Raw genomic sequence first — 20,000 nt, forward strand, 5'->3', positions numbered from 1 at the left:
TCGGTCAATGATTTATAATGACTTTCGTTGTGGGCTTTCTTAATAACAAAGCTATGATAGGCTGCGATTAGCATTTCTTAATGAAGCTCCATCTCGTGCCACCATTTACAATTGCTTTAGTTTAAGCGTGGAAGTAGCAATCTAATGATAAGAGAGTGACCTATGAGCAGATACGGACAAGCCTTGGCATTGGTATGAGTCAAGTTCAAATAATATTACACAAACATTTAGTTCCATCGAATCCCTCAATGTGTAGAGAGGATCGGAGATTACTTCGAAAAACAATAAAAGTATTGGCAACTTTATGCATTAAGCCGTTTTTCATTTTCTCAACATTTTCAGTGTTACCTAGGAATTAAGCTTCAAAGTTTGTTTGGTTAAACGCGCCAATTTCATAAATAAAAAATATTATGAAACAACCCTGATCTAATGCAACACATAGACAATAAAATTGCGGGTGTAACAGCGGGGCACGGCAAAATTAATATTTTGCATCAGCAATAATATTTTTCAGCATGACTGCTCGGAAACATTTGAATAATATAATTATTATTCAAATGTTTCCGAGCAGTCATGCTGATTGATATATAGACATTTTGGTAAGCAATATTTGTTAATTTGTAAACTAAACCTATTTGTATGGCAAACGTTGTACTGCCATATAAATGATTAATAAGGGTTAAAAGAAAGAGTTGTTATGTTGAAATGTTATTTTTAACGTCAAAATATATAATATAAAATATGTCCAAGAAATAACCTTTGTTATTTGCAAGGGGTTTCACGTCACCTTCACGGCTACCTTTGTCATTCTCGGACCGGTAGAAGAAATTACACAAAATTCGGAGACATGAGATTTTTATACATCTTGACTATTGACAGTTAGCTTTGGTTTTTAAGACTATTGACTAATTTTAATAAGGTTTTTGTATATGCATATATTCTACCCAATCGAAAATATAATCTATATGCCCAGAAACAATATCAAATATTTTTAATAATCCATCTTTCTCCAAACATTTCATCATTTATCATAAAACTACAGACAACGTCAGACAGGTGTTCATACATCATTTTCGCCTTGTATTATATATCAACATTTTGATATACCATTTATTATCTACTGCGTGTAATTATTTTCGTTTATCACACTAAAACCTAATCCTAGTCATTTTTATTTATGTTTCTTTTGAAGTGCCAAGTTTTGAGGCTTTTGGTTAGTATGGTTTGTAACTGAAAAGTCCTACAAAGACACTTATTTCCCTCAGGGGAAGGTTCGAAGACCTCGGGGCGGTTTCTTCAACGAACTTACAGCTAAGGTTCGAATTCCCGTTGTACCACAGATTACAATTGATTTTGAAATTTTGTTTTCTGACCCTTATGCGTTGTCTCAACCAATCTCACAGACTACAGTGGAATGGTTCTGCCACAATTGACATTGGTACACCGGCAGATTTTGGTCTGTCGTGTGCCTGGGCAGCCAAGGTAGAATGCCTAGAGTGTCTTTGGAAAACCCTTAGATTATCTTGTGCGAAATTATTATGGGATTATTTATACAGCAGTAGTTCGAAATATCTGCATACATCTGTGTATGAAATTTGTTTGTATGGCAAAGGAGAGTGTTGAGAATTTTTTTATATATTTACTACAAGAAAAGCCCGAATGCCTTGAAGCCAAATTGATGCATAAGTGAAGATAAACAACTCAGGCGAGAGTCTTGACGATATCCAAGTGCTTCGGAAATCACCTTTCTCGCTTTTCCAGTCATGTGAGTCAGATTTCGTACGGGATTTATTATATTGGGAACATTGATATAAAATGGAACGATTTCTACATAATTTAAAGTGTTAATCGTGCATAGATAGGAAAGTATTTGGTTAACAGACGTGTTTCAAACACACGACCTCAGGATTGAGAGGCGCTCACTCCTGGGATATCAACTTGGTGAGCAGTTATTACGAAAACCACCTCGGATAGTTTCAACCGCATTAGAGACCCCAGGGTCGCGTTTTCAGACTAACAATTAACGCTCTATAAATATTTAATTATGATACGTTATTTACTAGCTGCGTCCCCGGGTTTGCCCTCTGTAATTCATTCGTAGTTATGTTATATTCATTGTAATGCACTACAACCTCTTTTGGCCTGGGCTTATTCTGTATCTGTTTCATGATCATTTGTTAATCAAATAAGCTGATCCCCGCCTTCTGTGCCTGATGCACACCGTCGACTTTTTGGGTCTAAGGCAAGCCGGTTTCCTCACGATGTTTTCATTCACCGTTCGAGCTAATGTTAAATGCGCACATAGAAAGAAAATCCATTAGTGCACAGCCGGAGATCGAACCGACGGATGAGAGTCGCACACTGCTATGGCGTTAAATAGACAAATTTAACTCATAAAGAATCAATTCCAACCATCGAAGTTAATAATATTTAATAAATAGTTCTTCCGATCCGATCCGATCTACTCGTCTGCCATTCTGTCCAGGGAGTTTTTCATCTCTTATACTTTAACTAAAAAGATACATAAAATAAAAAAAAACATACTTTACAGATATGAAACATTCGAATTTTAAACCTAGTTAAACAAGTACGTGAGAGTAAGTTGAACAACGACACTTGGTCCATTACAAGTTAGAGTAAACTCGAACTTTCAAGTTTCAAGACTTCAAGAGACGTAGTTATATTGAAGAAGTTCAAATACGAACTTTGTGTTGATTCTCCGACTTCTAAAGGACCTCCAACTATTTGTTCAGTAATTATTTATTTTTAAACACTTAAGGAAGAAATTGTGTATTGCAGCGGGAGGCATTATAGCTATCTCGTGAAGGCAATCAAGAAGTGAAGTAAATTCACACAAACAATCTAGTTGAGTTGTATATTAACAATTAAAAAATTATGAATAGAAACTGAAAACAAACTTAACTTATTTGTTGAGCGATAAAAGCAGCAGCTCTGGAGTCACCGGTTATAAATATACTTAGGTAACACTGAAAATGTTTAGAAAATGATAAGCGGCTTAATGTAGAAAGTTACCAATATTTTAATTGTTTTTCAAGGTAAAGTTCCATGCATCTCTACACATCGTCGCATGCGATGGAACCACTGAGAAAACCAGTGGTTGAAGAATGGGCCATTCTTCCTTAGGGGTCTCTTCTATGGCATTTTGTACGCTCATCTCATCTCCAGGGCTCGTAAAGCAAATACCTCGAATTTTATCTTTAGTTCTTGGGAATAAATGAAAGTCTCCGGGCGCCAGGTCGGACTGCCATAGTCAAATATTCAACTATCTGTTTTGCGGAGTGCGCCGAAGCATTGTCGTGTTGAAGGAGGATCCTGCTTCTAGGGCGGTGTTGTAAAAATTTTTCCAAGACAACAGGCAAACAGCGATTGACATACCAGTCTGCAGTAACTGTCCTTCCATCTGAATGACGTCGAAATGACCTTTCCGACCAAAGAATGATGCAATCATCTTTTTTCCTTGACTTCATCCTTTATTTACCTTAATTGGTCGATCCTCGAAAGGAAACCCACTGAGCTGATTGTCTTTTGGTTTCGGGTTCGTATCAATATGTCCAGCTTTCATCACCTGTGGCGACATGAAGTACAGCATTTGAGTCACCGCTGTTCAACTAATCTAACATTTGGCGACACCAATCCATGCGAAGGTGTTTCTGTTCGTCGGTTAAAGTATGGGGAATCCAACTGGTACAAAGCTTCCTGACGCCTAAATGTTCGTGTAATATTTTTGAAATTTACTCATACCAATGCCTAGAGAGGCAACTCTTATATTTCTTATCATTGAGATTGCTACGTCCACGCTTAAACTCGTTAAACCAATTGTAAATAGTGGCACGAGATAGGGCTTCATTAAGAAATGCTAATGGCAGCCTATCATAGCTTTGTTGTTGAGAAAGCCCACAACGAAAGTCATTATAAATTATTGACCGAAAATTTTTTGGCGTTAGGTTCATTTTCACGTGTAACTAGAGTATTAAATTTTCCGCCAATTCACAAAAACAAGTGAAGAATGAATGCAATAGGTTACCAAAGAGTTCTAAAATTTAAATTCAACAATAGTTTTCGTTAGCAATGTTTCTAACTGCCCCTTCCTTAACATTTTCAGTGTTACCCACGTATCATTGGGTTATATAATAAATTATTAAAAGAATATTAACTATAAAGATTAATAACATTTTGGAATTCATTAACGTTTTTTTAATTTTTTATCGTATTTAGCATTTTCGAAACCTATTATAATTGTTCATGTATAGGAGAAGATATGTCTTTTTAAAACCCCGTATTGAACTGATATTTTCCACAGGGAATCTCACTTATGTTAATTTATTGTTGCGTATAAATTATGCACAAACAAACCCGCAGAGCGTAGCTAGTTAGCGCTAATGAAGCTGCCAGTGACAACTAATTAGAGATATAATATAAGCTATCTAGACGACCTAATTACAGCGTACATAAACCTAGATTTTCTTATTTAGATTTTATATTGTGCTAGGTATTATTTATATAAATAATAACTACCTGAGAAGTTTTTCAATTTTTTTTTAAGTGAAACATGTTTATCGGCGTTGGAAAAAAATTTACCTTCACATTTTTCCGTTACGCGCCATCTTTTTCTTGTCCCTACCACGGTTGATTCCAAGAAATTCAAAGCCATTAATAACAAAATATATAATAACGATAACAATTATATTACAATTATTGAAATTCTGTTATAATCTTAGTAGTATTAAGGTAAAATGAAATAATTGTCTTATTTGTATTCATGTCTATGATAACAAAATCCTTTTGTTAAACTTTATCTAATTTAACTCTATTTAACCAATTTCTGTAAAGTTGCATATAGTAGATAATTTTTCAAGATATAAGGTCATAAAGAAGTTTCACTTCTTACGTGTGTACACGCACACATTTTTATTATTATTTTAAAATAAATAATTCTAACCTCTCATGTAAAATATTGTGAATTGCTTTAGGAATTTAATAGTTTTTTTTTGGTATTATTATAGATGATTGTGGCGGTAATTCTTTGATTGGTATTTGAACTAAATATTTGTATGTCAGAAGGAAGGTTCACCACAGGAATACTGGTAATAATTTCATTAAAAATAATTCACTGTTTGGGTTTTATTTAGTAAAACTACTACTAAAATACTACCTATAAATTCTTTTCCCCTTATATGGCCGGTAATCCTTATTACCACTGTTACATAGAGAAATATTTAATGTGCAATACATTAGCGGCGAGAACTTCCGGAACTTGCTTCACTTCCGAAACTCCAGTGAATCCATTCCTTCCTTCTCTTTGTGTACATCGTAATGTTTTATGACCTGTCTCCGCGTCGTAAACTTTGCGAAAAATTCAGTTTCAAAGTATTATCAGTTTAAATATTATTTATTTAACGTACATAGAATTTACTATCAACGTGATTTTTAACTGATTTCAAAAAATCAGTTCCTTTGTCATTTTTGTTTAATAAGTTTTAGTGGATTTTGATTTTTATTTTAAAGAAAGTAGCTCGCTTCTGTACTTAGTAATCCAAATCGAATCAAGAAACTCCGGTTTATACGCCATGGTGACTCATGGAGAACGTCTCATACCTAAATGATATTAAGTTTATCTAGCAAACGGGATTAAGCAGCAAAATCATTCATAAAATCAATAAATTTATAACCCAAATAACGGTGATCAGAATGATGACAGCTGGAAATGTTGCTTAGCCTACGAAATCGATTTTCCCTACTTACCCAAGTGCCGGACAGTTAATAACTCTTGTATTTCACAGCTTTATTCACATCAATAGGAGTGGCTCACATAACATGACCCTGACCTGACCATGACTACAATAAGGAATTTTGACCTATGAACTATTCATTTATTATTTTTCTTAATCGTCGATATTGTGTTTCACCGTCCGCCAATAATGTAGTGCCCACAGCTAGGACTAACCTCCAAAAAAGACATACGCACATTAGCCATCAAATTACATAGATTAACGGACCTTTTCGTTGAGTGTTCTGACAAAACTTCTACTATTCGTAAATATTGTTATATTTTTATTAGATATACATTCTTGTTGCGTTACGGATTGTGGTTTTTGTAAATAAATAAATCTTTATTTATCGTACTAGCAAGTATTCATTGCCCAAATAGGATGTGCTCAATGAACACAAGTAACATGAAATTGTGCAAACTCGACTGTGGCAGTAGTTGTGCGACCTAATCATATCAATTATTTTATTGATAAAGTTACGTAGTACGTCTTCATCTTGGTTTCAGTATTTGATAATGGAAAAATCAAATAAATTATTTACGCGTGAATTCACACATTTAAGTGAAAGTTAAAATTGTAATTTCTTTACTAAGTACAAAAACGTAAAGCACACAAAATTATTTGTAAAATTGTGATTGTCAGACGCCAATGTTTTCGAAAGTTTTGTCGCTTAAGCTAATCTATTTTTTTATACAGGGTGCAAACGGCCAGGCTTATTTAATATTAAGTGACATGTACACTCTCAATGCCAGAGAGCTCGCGAGTGCGTTGCCGACCTTTTAAAAATTGCTACCCTCTTTTCTTGAAGGACTCTAATTGATAAAAAATTAACATGTTAAGCTTCAATTTAACTCGTACGATACAGGTTATACGTAAGATATGAATATAATTTATTATAATTACTAAACACGAAACTGAGGTACAGAGGCTGAATTCTATGGATCAATTGCTATATACCCTTAATTTTATGACGAAATGGACTTTAATAATAAAGTAATAAAATTATAATGGTTCTATACATATATATAGAACACTGTTTAAAATTCCATTTCAAATACAAAATTTACGACTAAGCATTGACATATTTGCTACTAGAAAACTTGTCAGGGAATGGATAATTCGTATTCCTTTACATTCGTTTCGTAAACGAAACATCCACAAACGTTACAACTGGAATTTGGGCAATTTCTGAAAACCACTTGAAATACCATTGAATCTTTAGAATATTATTCATAGTATCATCCGAGGCAGAGCTGTTTACACAAAGCGAGATGAATATGAATAATTCAAAACCTGCAAGCGACAGGTAGCATTTAAAATTATAGAAGGAAATTTATTACTTGGTTGAAGAATTAATACATATCTTAATGAGTTTTGTGCTGGCATTTGTTTTTATAATATCTAAGAATAGACAAATATTTTTTATTTATTGACGTTGTGCATGTGTAAAACGCGATAACAAAATTATGCCCTAGAAATATACAGTGTTTAGGATTTGTACTAATTTAAATATTGTTTAATGTATGATTTACAATATAGTAGTTAAAATGATGTAAAACATTCCGTACGTTAGCTTATTATCATTCAGGTAGTGTAAAGTATACGAGTATGTTGAACGAAATCTATGTTTTATTATTATGTAAAAGCTTAACAGAGCTTTTTTCTGTTCAACAATATAAATATATTACCAATTATTGGTTTCGTATTTTAAGGATTTCATTTTCTAATACAATCCTATGTAAATTTGCTATTTCGTTTTATATCTCTAAACTGAGACAGTATTCATGAGGACTGACGGTTTTAAATTTTACATGAACGAGTGCCACTCTGCATAAGCCTGACATTTTCACAGTTACTTTTCATGCTGTTTATGTTTACGTTGGAGATATTACAGATGATTAAATAATACAAAGTTTGAACTCCATAAAACATATTTATATTTAGCGTAGTAGGTAGTGTGTATGTTGTAATAAATAGTCACATACATACTATTTTAATATTGTTATTAATTAAACACTTACATTTGCGAGCAATGTTAACTTTTGATTGTTGCGGGTGTCCATTTACAGACTCGATTGATTTCCGTACAATAAAAAGCATCGAAAAATAACAAGTTTTAGAAAAGCCTTTTAAAAAATAAGAAGTTCTCCTCTTTTGGTTCCTGTTCTTCTAGACTAACCAATCTATGACATACATACATAAATCAACGATTCTTGTTATATGGATACAACACAGTAATCATGGGCAGATCTAGCGCCAAGTTGTGGGGGGCATAATTAGACCTGACTCTGTATAAACAGTCGTACAGTCGAAATCGGTAACTTTTTTATTAAATAATATTTCCCTGCCTTTATGTCCAGGGACTATATCTATCTCTCAAATTTTTACTCTCTCTAAATTTTACTTTTGGAAGATACAATATATTATTACAATAAAATAGTTCCCGAATGGTGTGTTACGAGTCTCGCGAGATACGCCCCGGCTGTACCGGATTTTTTTTTGAACCGTCCAGGCACGACCTGGAGCAACAAATACAGATGCCTGTAGACTGTAGGCCGTGCCTGGACGGTTCTGCGTAAAAATATTAAATATATAAAGGAGGCAAACACAACTCAAAGAGTGGGTTTCACGAGGAATTGCCAATTGCGTCGGCAATGAATATTGTAAAAAAAACTTTACATGTTACAAATATATTGTATTTAGGTATTCATTATTTTATATTTACAGTTATAACTAAGTGGTACCCTTCATGGTAACAAATACGGTATTAAATGCCAAGAAAGTCTCATAACAATGTTTAATAACTGGTTCTCAAAACTGTCATATCACAATTAAAAAGAAAGAGGATGGCGTCTATCCTCTCTATGATATTATATACATATACATACATATAGCCTAAGACAATCACAAATCACGTGAATTTTTGTTCGTTAAATAATGGTCCCAATTCGTTATATAGATCCAGAGATGTACAACCTCAGAAACTTTATAATATTAGTATAATTGCAAAATATAAATTGATTTAATTAATTACTCTATTATTTAATCAATGTTAGTGTAAATTAAAACGAAATAATGTTTTATGTAATTAAAACGGCTTGATTGACGTTTTGTTATTTTTTTTGTTGCGGCCAGAAGGCTCACGTTAGTGATACACCCGGAAATGGACATTCATACTACCAAAGGGCAAGCATGCTGTTTTCTTTAAGAACGGTCAATTGGTTCGATAATATCTTGATGGTTTTACACAGTGGTGGAAATAATTTGTTAGCACAGACTTGGATTCGTATTATGCCTCGACTTCCCATAGTAAAACTCAGCGGCAAAAACACATAAATCCTGAATAAAAAGTATTCATTTGTAAGCATTTCAAGTAAGGTCACGCGTACGGGTAAATGTGGTTGCATCGCTTTTCATTTCTAAGGTTAAGTGGTTATACACTCTGTGGTCCGTGACATCGTTCTACAAGCTAATCTTTGCTTTGAAAGCCGTTATATGTATTTCACAGAAATCCTATGTTAGCCTAGTTAAGCGATTCTCAACCTTGAGGTTGTGCGTTTGAATCTCAGGTATTTATATGCTACGAATATAACTTTTTTTTCTATTGTAAAATAAAGGTAACTATCGTGAGGAAATGTACGATGTATTTTAGTAACACAGCGTGGGAGAGTATATATCAAAGATAAATGGAATTTAATACATTGTTATTATGTAATTACTCGAATTACATTTGCAATGAAACCTTCGAGCGTTGCAGGTGTCCATATACTAACACTACGTAACCAGTCTTGATTGATGCCCGTCTTATAAATAAGCGTATATATAAATAGGTTTGAAAAAAGTATTTTAAAATATAAAGAAAATGTTTCCTCTTTGTTCTTGTACTTATACACTTACCAGTTTATGACATATATAAAAAATAAACGAAATAGAATATATTTTTATATTACAAAGTAGCCGAGGGTCAAGCCACGGGGGTCGTGACCTTACTTGAGTCTGTATAAATACAGTCGAAAACGGTTATTTTACCTATAATAAATATATTGTATATTGACTTATGTATAAATATTCTAGAGCAGTATTGGCCTAGTGGTTTCAGCATGGGACTCTCATCCCTGAGGTCGTAGGTTCGATCCGCGGCTGTGAACCAATGGACCGTCTTTCTATGTGCGTATTTAATATTCGCTCGAACGGTGAAGGAAAACATCGTGAAGAAACCGGCTTGCCTTAGACCCAAAAAATTCGACGGCGTGTGTCAGGAACAGGAGGCCGATCACCTACTTCTCTATTAGATTGACAAATGATCATCAGATACAGAAATCTGAGACCCAGACCTAAAAAGGTTGTAGCGCCACTGATTTATTTATGAATTATCCAACTATCATCCTGAAGCCTTACACAAAGTAACTACGGAAGCAAATGGATGCCAATCGCAGTATCCAAAGCTATAAGACACTACTTAACGTGTTTTAGAACAAACAATGTGATAATTTCCAAGCATTGAATTAAAAATTGAATAGCTTTTGATAATAATAGTTGCTATATATATCAAACCACGTTTCAGATACAACGACGTAACTCTCGCATAGGTCAATAAAATATATCTCAAGCGATTCTGAAGCCTCATCAATTACAAGTTAAGCTCTTTATATAACAATCTTGAGCTTAAGAAAGCTTTACGATTCAATAAAACTTGGAAAAATGTATGTAAGTGAATTTTAAGAGGGATTGACAAAGTTATAGGCCCCAGCATACATCGCGAGGCCCGCCTATCAAACGTGTTATAGGGTAAATTGTTGTTATTAAACAGTTATGGATGCCATAAAAGACATTGATACGCATTGATATGCATGCGTTTTACCACCAAAATCTCGTGCTGTTATAAATTATCGTAAACAGGTACATCATGATTTCCTCTTCTATTTGATCAAGTATTTAAATTTTATTGAGAAGGTTTGAGGAAACAGCACGTTGTACATGGAGAGTGGCACACAAATATCTAGAAAAAAATGACGTGATAAATATTTAAATTCACTTTTATCTGAAACAAGATTTATCTTTTTAAAAATAAGTCCTGGAAAATGCACATTAATTCTGTCTGTGATAGGCTAAGAGCGATACTTGCCAAATTCACTTTAATAAAAAATAAAATACCACTTAAAACTCTGCTACTATTATACAAAGCACTAGCCGAATCCATTATAACATATGGACTTACAAGCTATGGGAGAACATGCAAAACTTATCTAAATCAAATATTTGCAATACAAATACGTATTTTAAAAACAATTGCTCCCTTAAAATTAAAATCACAATATAAAGCGGACTACAGAAAGCTATTTGCATTTTTCAAAATTATACCTATACACGAGAAAGTACAACTAGGATTATTAAATGAAAACTACTTTACAGAAAATTACCTCAAAACAATTAAAACTCACTATCACTACTCAACACGTAGAAAATTAAAAAACGAATTTCTATTACCCAAATACAATAATTTATATGGGAAAAAAACATAAGATTACATTATTGCAAATTTAATAAACTCGATACCAGCTACACTTCTTACGAATATAACAAGAAACAATATTAAATTTAAATTAAAAAAATACTACATAAGTCAAACAATTATAAATTATGCATAACATAAATTATGCCATATACGTCATTAAAAAATATATATATACATATATATTCGAATATAGGAACTCATCCTGTATGTGAATGAGAATTCTCGACAAGAACAGGTTTCTTGCATCGGCTTTCTATGGCGCGTCAGTGTTTAGATTTGTTTATGACGTTTTACGTGCAATTTTAAATCGTTTAAATGGTTTGATTGTTATAAATTTACAGTTTATATGTCACTGGCCTTAGTATATATATATGTGTGTTAATGATTTAATTATGTTCGACGTCCTGGTGGATAGAAAAACTGTGCACAGTTTGTGTTTCCACCACATCAACTTCTTTTATATTAAGAACACTTATACAACAATAAATAAATAAATAAATAAAAATAAATAGATAAAACTTGTAGTAGAATATATTTCATGTTTAATTTTAAAATTACTGCATACTTATATATTTAAAGCAAAAACTGGGACGTAATTATAAGGAAAAATGTTTATTCATCTTCCATTTTATATTCATTCACCTATAATGATAAAAAAAGGCATCAATGTTAATAAGGCTATCAAGGGACTCATTTGTAACAAATCCGTCCCTGTGTATCTGACAAGGAACAATTGATTAGTTTCCACGGTACACGCGTGAAACGGGGTCGAATTGTTTACGTAATAAGAATCTTCGTCTACATACGTTTCCTGGATTTATTGATATAATCGTCTTCAGAGTATTTAATTACTAATAAACATTGCTAGTAAGGCGGTACAATAGTTTCTAGTCTAATGCTTGACTTGGATCACTTACACCAAAAAATATATTACATAGTGCTTCATGGCGCAATTTATTGTCGTGATCGACCACCTCCGTCACGTAGCAGTTGACCCACATTGGGTTAATAATCCTGTGCCATAAAAAAACAATAATTTCTTCGGGTCTATATACCAGGTGTAGCTCCCAAGCTATGGGAGGTTACGGAATCTTATATATTGTATCATCTCAAAGGGCAGTTAGATATTGTATGAACTATATTCTACCCTACATACCTGGCTTAATACAGGACATGCCACATGCGCCGTCACACAAACACTTCTTCTTCTTGCTCTTGCAGTCTTCGTCTGACGAGCATTTACGAAGACATTTTTGCCCCTAAAAGGATATTTTATTAGTAAATCATATGAGTTTATCATAAGAATACTGATTTAACAATAAACGGTTTGTTTGCTTATTATAACTAGTATCAAGACTATATAAATAATATAATGAACTAGCTTTAAGTGTCACAAGCAAGAATCTGAGGTCACAACTATAGGACGTACACGCAGTCCAACTTTGTTAACTTACTAGGCGCTACTCAGGCGCGCAAAACACGTAATTAATAAGATTTCTCTTTCTCGAAGTAGACCTATTTATTTGGACTCTGGCTAAGTTCACAAAAGAATATTTATATAAGATGATTTTATTCATTGTATTTTTATTGTAGAATTATCGGTGTAGGTATTATCGTGTATTTCTATCATATAATAGTAACTGTAAAGATGTGTGTGGGAAATAAAAAAGACGCATTCGACTATTCGTCTCTTTTTGTCAAATTGCGTTTACGCCACAATGAAAAGAGACAAGTGTTTGTGTTAAGATTTTTTATGAATAAGTGGGCCAATAGTTCCGAGGATTAGACATACCTATTGCTTCGCTTACAAAAAATATAGAACATACAAACGTTAGAACAACAATATTTTAAAACCATTTTAAATAAAAGGAAACAAAACTTTTATTTTGCGGATCAAAAGGATGCGGATAATATTTTTTGAGTGTTGCCACTGAAAGTAAAGGTTTTTTAAAATAAAATCTAACCGCATAGTATAGCTAAGCTAAATAAAAATACAGCCTACCGCCAGTACTTTCGACCTTAAGTCCGGTTTTTAAATGGGCTTTTTGTACCGGATGATCTATATTATCAGGATTTCATGCACTATCAGATATTGCGCTGAAACTAATTTATTACAGTTTCTATTGACATTTTAACAACTAATTTCCAATAATTATAAATACTTTCCTCTAAACGTAAACAATTGTTATGCCAATTTCAATAGCTTCCTACGAATATAATTCCTACCTACCTTGTACCTAACTTGTATGAATAAATGAATTTGATTTGATATACTATATACTTACAAGCAAAGTCGCTTGTTCCTCGTCCCTAGGGCACAGAGCAGAAGGTGAGTTGCGAGGGTTCTTGTATACTCTTCCATCATCATCGGCGTCAGCGCGGCTTGGAGTCGTGTCGTCCTCGTCATCATCCTCTTCTGTTGTAGGACTGGGGAGGGCGGACACTGGAAAATAATGTTTTTAGTTGTAAATTTCGATTTGTAATACAGTATTCGACGCGTAGCTACGAAGCGGAGCGAAGCGTACGTAACAGCGTAATGGAAGACCCGACACCATCATACAACACACCCAAATTAGGCAGACGTAGTTAAATATAATGTAGTGTACTTAGTTATTGATTTTTTTTTCCTACTAAGTTTAAATGATTCAACCTTTTTGTATACGCTATGTAGCATCTTTAAACGCACAGTAGTCGTTTCTACTTTGAAGGTACACTTAGTAGTCGGGTTTTTTTTATACTTCTTTAGGGAAAAATTATGAGAGTAAATTTTTACGATCGCGCGCACGCCGTCACAAAAAACCGACACGCGCACATCATCACAAAAAACAGACACATCAACATTTAAAAAAAAAGTATATTTATATTATTTATGTAATATGTTTATTTTATATTAAATAAACTTAATTCAACTAGAAAATGCGTTATAATAAAATTTTAAATGTATTAAATAACTTTTTTCTATTGTTAGTGTAGTTTTTTTCTACAAACGTGGAATACAATTTTTGAAAATATTTTTTCTGGTTACGCCTAAAAAGTATAACTTCTAACGTGTGTACATAAGTACACGCACATGTTTTTTTAAACATTGCAAGAATATATATTTAAGACCTAGTACATTCAAAAGGTCAACTTGGTACTCGATAATTTCATTCCACAGTTATATTAAAAGTATGATATTTGTTAGGGTATTAGAATTCATTTGGGGAAATTTTGTATAAAATTAACTGTCATACGAAAAAAAGTGAGTCAAACTTAATGAAAGTCTGTCGGTACTCACTTTATTAGCAACTTAAATAAGGATAAATAGATTCACATCCGATAGTTAAAACTAGTTGAAATTACAGTTTCTTCGTTTCATGTGTTTTATACTATCAGATATTTGAAATTTAAAACGGCGGAGAACGAAAATCTCGGAGAAAGGAAGAAGAATAATTGGGTTATTGAAATGCCTTGTATGATACAAAAACTGTATCAATCGGCAACACGCAACTATTGTTACTATAAGGTTAGTACGATAGAAGCGGATAGCGATTTTATTTAAGATTTTTTGAAGTTATACTTCTTTTGGCGAGTTAAGGAAAATAGGTATAGTCTACATATTATTTGGTGATATTTAAATAAACGTTTATTTAACTAGATATTGCGTTATAATAAAACTTTCAATGTATTAAATACCTTTTTTCTATTGTTAGTGTCGTTTTTCTTACAAACGTAGAATAAAAAAAAATATATTTTTTTAAGTTTTATAACTTTAACGCGTGTACATAAGTACATACACTTTTAATAACCCTCAATAATGTAATTAAACATATAATTGTGTATTGTTTTGGTAAAACGTAGTTAATGCAGGAGTTGGATTTTCTGAATGTAGATTTTTGTAAAGTTGTTTATAGTTATAGATATATATCTCTCGATGTATATTTGAGATTATTATAAAATTTCAATAACCGATGACTGTTGTTTGCTAGTATGTTTGTTAGGTAAACACCATACCTGTCATACTTCTTAAAGCAAGTTGGCCTACCTAACCTTACCAAGCCCAAACAAATAAATCATAAATTGACTGCTCAGTTAGTGATTATATATAATATAAAGCCATATCTTAACCAACATAAAAAGTAAGTTATAAAATACTATTATATGTATTTGTCGCGTTTCTAAACAAGACTGCTATGGTCACTTTTATACAAACCACAGTCTTGAAATGTATGTTACATTGTTATGATTTTATTATATTATTCTATAAAAAAATAATAAAAGTGATTTCCGAGAATGTAATGCAGGATAGGAAAAATTCATAATACACTTAGCCGAAAAAGGCGGTACCAATACATATTTGCAAAAAATACGATTTTTATTTATTAGTTACAGTTACATATACTGTCGTATAACCCGCTTCGCTCATGAACGTGTTCACAGCGTGTGAACAACTTTTACCCGGAAGACAGTCGAACGTCACGCTTCTCGGCTTCGATAGGAAAACTACGACACGTATTTGTTTACGTACATAAGTTTAAGATCTTATACATAATTATCATTAGAGGCTATCATGTGTCTGTTATGAATTTTATAATTTCCTCGTTCTAAAAAAAGATTTATAGGATTCCAACAAATCCTAAGAACATGTAAGAAGTGAAACTTCTTTATGACCTCATTTAAAAAAAAACTACTGTATGCAACTTTAGAGAAATTGGTTATAAATAAGATAAAGTTTAACAAAGTTTTTATTATCATAGACATGAATACAAATAATTGATTGATTAAAATTATTACAGAATTTCATTAATTGTAATAAATTATTACTATCATTGTTATCGTTGTTATATATTTATTTTATGAATGGCTTCGAATCTCTTTGAACTAGAAAAAGATGGCGCGTAACGGAAAAATGTGACGCGTAACGTTAATCAAATTATTCATGTGATGCGTAACCTAAAAATGTGACGGTATTTTTTTTAGAACGCCGATAAAGAAGTATTTTTTTACCTTTTCAGTAAATATTGAAAACATCCAAATATTTTATAAATTGGCCTTCTGTGCCTAAAACAAGACGTCAATTTTTAGGTAGTCATGCCGGTTGCAAACACTGTTCTAATGATTACCTATTTATTTAAATAATTTAACAATGAGGAGCCTCCTACATCTAACACAGATCTTAAATTATCAGGTCCAAAGACAAGCCACTGCAACTTAGTAAAGGAAAAACGTGAGGAAAAGCTTAACACTAAGGTTTTCAGCGTGCTAATAGGAAGAAAAACCTGTTGGCGAAGAGCGGCGTTCGAAGACCCGCTTGTTGATAGTCTAACAAGCGAACTAGGATAACTGTATATAGATAAAATTATGTCATTAAAATTATAATTAAAAAATATAATACTAAATATATGATTATCTTAACATATATATTATTATATCTTATTAAATAACCTAATAAGAAATGTTGAAACAGGGTATAATCCTAACAATTTTGAGTTTATTCGAACGTAAAACATGAAGAGAATAGAGTACTTTTTACTAAGGAAAAATGAAAAAATGCTTCACAAAGCACTCTCGAGGTAATAAAGGCTGATTGAGGCGGCTCTCAGGTCTAACCTTGAGACTACGAGTATACAAGTTTTCTGTTTATAATTTACCGTTGATACATTTATACAGCAGTATTTGTCAAGTGATTTGTGGCTGCCACCATCAACACGGAGATCGTACTTTCGAATCATGGCTGAGCAACATTATAAATTTATTTAAGTTCATAGATTTGTAAATTTCTCACTAATTACACCAAAACCTATAAAAACTAGAGAAAGCGAAGTTTGACAAGAACAATGTTACATATTACGATTATGGTAACTGTGTAGGGGACACAGTTTAGCCGTCTTACTATAACGAGTCTGAATTTCAGGTTCCTATGATCATGATTGGTCCATAGAAACTCTCGATTCAAGCAACACAATCGGTTGTTACGTTGGACCAATACCAAACACGCGAGGCGCGTAACCTTTTTTAAAGAACCTGGGGGAAACGGGCCTAAGGCTCATGTTAAGTGATACCGCCCATGGAGCCTCTCAATAGCAGACGGCTTTTTTTTAATTAGTACTTTTCTTAAAGTACCCTAAGTTGAATGAATGAAGTTGTTGAATTGAAATGAAAAGTTCGGAAATACTTTAGTGGGTAGCTGTTTCCACAAAAAGGCGGGGCGCGGCAAAAACTGCCCAAAAAACAATTTGAATTTAAATGCTCTTCATTGAATACGGTCAAGTGGAAGAAGGTGGTACTGGGCTCTGCCGACCAGAGGCATGATGTATGAACATTGCGCCTTTTTTTTTGTTCTAACTGACCCGGTATTACGCACTTTTTCTCGTAGCTCGTAGCACGTAGCATATTCCGTAGCATCTATGCTAACCCTTTTCAACCAACCGTTGTAGCACTTTCTAAGAATATGAATATGACAAAGCTTTATATAACTAAATATTAGATTTTCCTACAAACACGGCGTATTTATATGGACATCACAAATTATGTTTGAGGTAAACATACGCAAGAAGTCACTATCAAATATAACGTAGCCAATAAAGTTCAACGCGGTTTCATCTAGGTAAGACTTCAGCTGTAAGTTGTATAATATTGCCTCTGAACTATCAACTTGGATATATAATTACTCTACCATCATATATATTAATCCACCCTCAGTACTAAAGTTATTATATGAACATATCTCTCTAGTCTATTATATAATATTTGTCTACATGCATCTTAATAAAGCTTTTAGTTACTCTTGAGTGTTTTCACGCAAAACTCTAATACAATTACAAAAAACTTCATCAGAATAAGTAAAATTTATGGCAGATTATAAATTAATACTTTCTAATGTCTGCTAAGTGGAACATCAAACAAAAATTGTAGTTTGAATCTGACTAATCACATCAGATTAATCTAATCACTTACAATTACTAAAATGTCTCATTATAAAACGTAGGAGAAATTTATATGTGTAAAAGATTCCGTTAATATTGTTGTAATTTTTTTAACATGATTCTACCTAAAAAACACATTTTATAATATGCTGCTGTATAAGTAATATGGCATAACATCTTATACCAGAATAGTAGAATCGGTTCTTAGATTTTCTTTGCATATACCTCATGAAGAATACTACTCACACAACTAAGAGCACGGAAGTCGAGGCAGAACTGAGCGTTTTTTAAGTTTATGCCATGCACCACCACCACATGGAAGTTGCCCACTTCAGTATTTCTAAACCAACACATAAAATACGATTGGCCTCCAGCCCGTTTGACTCCGTTTAAAAAAAACCCTCATTCCACAACTCATGTGTGTTACCTCCTACGCAAAAGTGATGCTAGTATACATAGAAATTAATCAATACCATGAACAATATAAAACTTAATAAAGTTTTATTTGAAGAGCGCTCTTTCTATATACTGTAGCTTGTGACCCGTTCCACATTGTAGAAAAAGAGCTAGTAGCAATGACATTGTGTTTCAAATTTAGCAATAAAATTACTGCCAGCTATGCTTCGATCACGACATCTAGATATATAAACTAAATCTACATATATAACTTAATTTATAATTTTTCGTTAATGGGTCTCAAAATTTTAAGAATTATACCGGATTTCTGTGTTTTTTCTAATTATGCTATCATACTACTATGCCTATGTGCTGTTGTATTTTACGTCACCCAACGAGCAAATGATAAGCACACATAAATAAGAATTCATTATTGAATTCTGCCATTCTAGAGTTTACAGACACACACATAAAACACGAGATAATATAACTATATTGGTAATGTCAGCAGCTTTACGACTAACAATATCTTTTGAAGAACACTGGAAAGACTTGAATTACGAGCTCTGAATGATAAAATAGTGATCTTAAATATAGACTCTTTGAAAAGGGGAAAAAGATCTATTTTTCCTTAAATAGCCAACAGGTTACATGTTTTATGTTTGATGCGATAGAGCTAACGTCTTTGTAATTTACTGTTAAAGATTGGGAAAAACGATTGTTTTAAAGTAGGGTGAATATTTTTTTGTTTATAATCATTTTTATAGTCAGGTATGATGTTGAATTAAGTATTATTAACCAAAACCTTAGGCATCGATTATTGAGAATGTTAACTGCAAATGGGCTCCTGCCCATCTCTCATCTCTGGCTCATCTAATTTTGTCGACGACCAATCCCTTGCCGAGCAGTTTGATCCCTTAGCTTGGCGTAGAGATGTGTCTACCACAATTATTACGAATATTTTTTAGAGGAATTGTTCAGATTAATACCTGCAGCCGAGTTTATCATCGGACGTCGAGGCAGAATACGATTTCACCCGTATCACCTCGATGTCCGTCTTTCCACAACTGAGCGTTCTTAAGGAAGTTTCGCCACGCTCCCCCATATGTGGAACATGGAGTATGTTCCACATATGGGGATCCACTGAAGTATTTCCGAACCAATCTAACTTAGGGTTCTTCCAGAAAAGAGTGTGCCGACGAAGTGTATACATATCGGCCTTTTCAGTTCTATCACATTGATTAGGAAAGACCAAACACACCTTTCATGTCAACTTCCTTCATCAGCACTATTCCAAAGATACATAATATACACCTCAAACTTTTAAAGCCTTTTTATTTAGTTAAATACTAATGATTAACACCAACTATGTTAGTATTTACAGAGGTTGCTTTG

General features: G+C 33.0%; 1 protein-coding gene across 4 annotated transcripts in view; it reads right to left on the reverse strand.

The window, feature by feature from the left end:
* The window catches only part of LOC123707539, a 68,662-nt gene that overhangs the window by 25,732 nt on the left and 22,930 nt on the right, over positions 1–20,000 (reverse strand). For all 4 annotated transcript variants that reach the window (XM_045657660.1, XM_045657659.1, XM_045657658.1 and 1 more), the window contains exons 2-3: positions 13,590–13,747; positions 12,461–12,563 (exon numbers count right to left, since the gene is read on the reverse strand). In XM_045657660.1, coding sequence (XP_045513616.1) covers positions 12,461–12,563; positions 13,590–13,747 — 261 coding nt within the window. The remainder of the gene's footprint in view (positions 1–12,460; positions 12,564–13,589; positions 13,748–20,000) is intronic.

This window comes from Pieris brassicae, chromosome 3 (genome assembly GCF_905147105.1).
Source record: "Pieris brassicae chromosome 3, ilPieBrab1.1, whole genome shotgun sequence".
NCBI lineage: Eukaryota > Metazoa > Arthropoda > Insecta > Lepidoptera > Pieridae > Pieris > Pieris brassicae.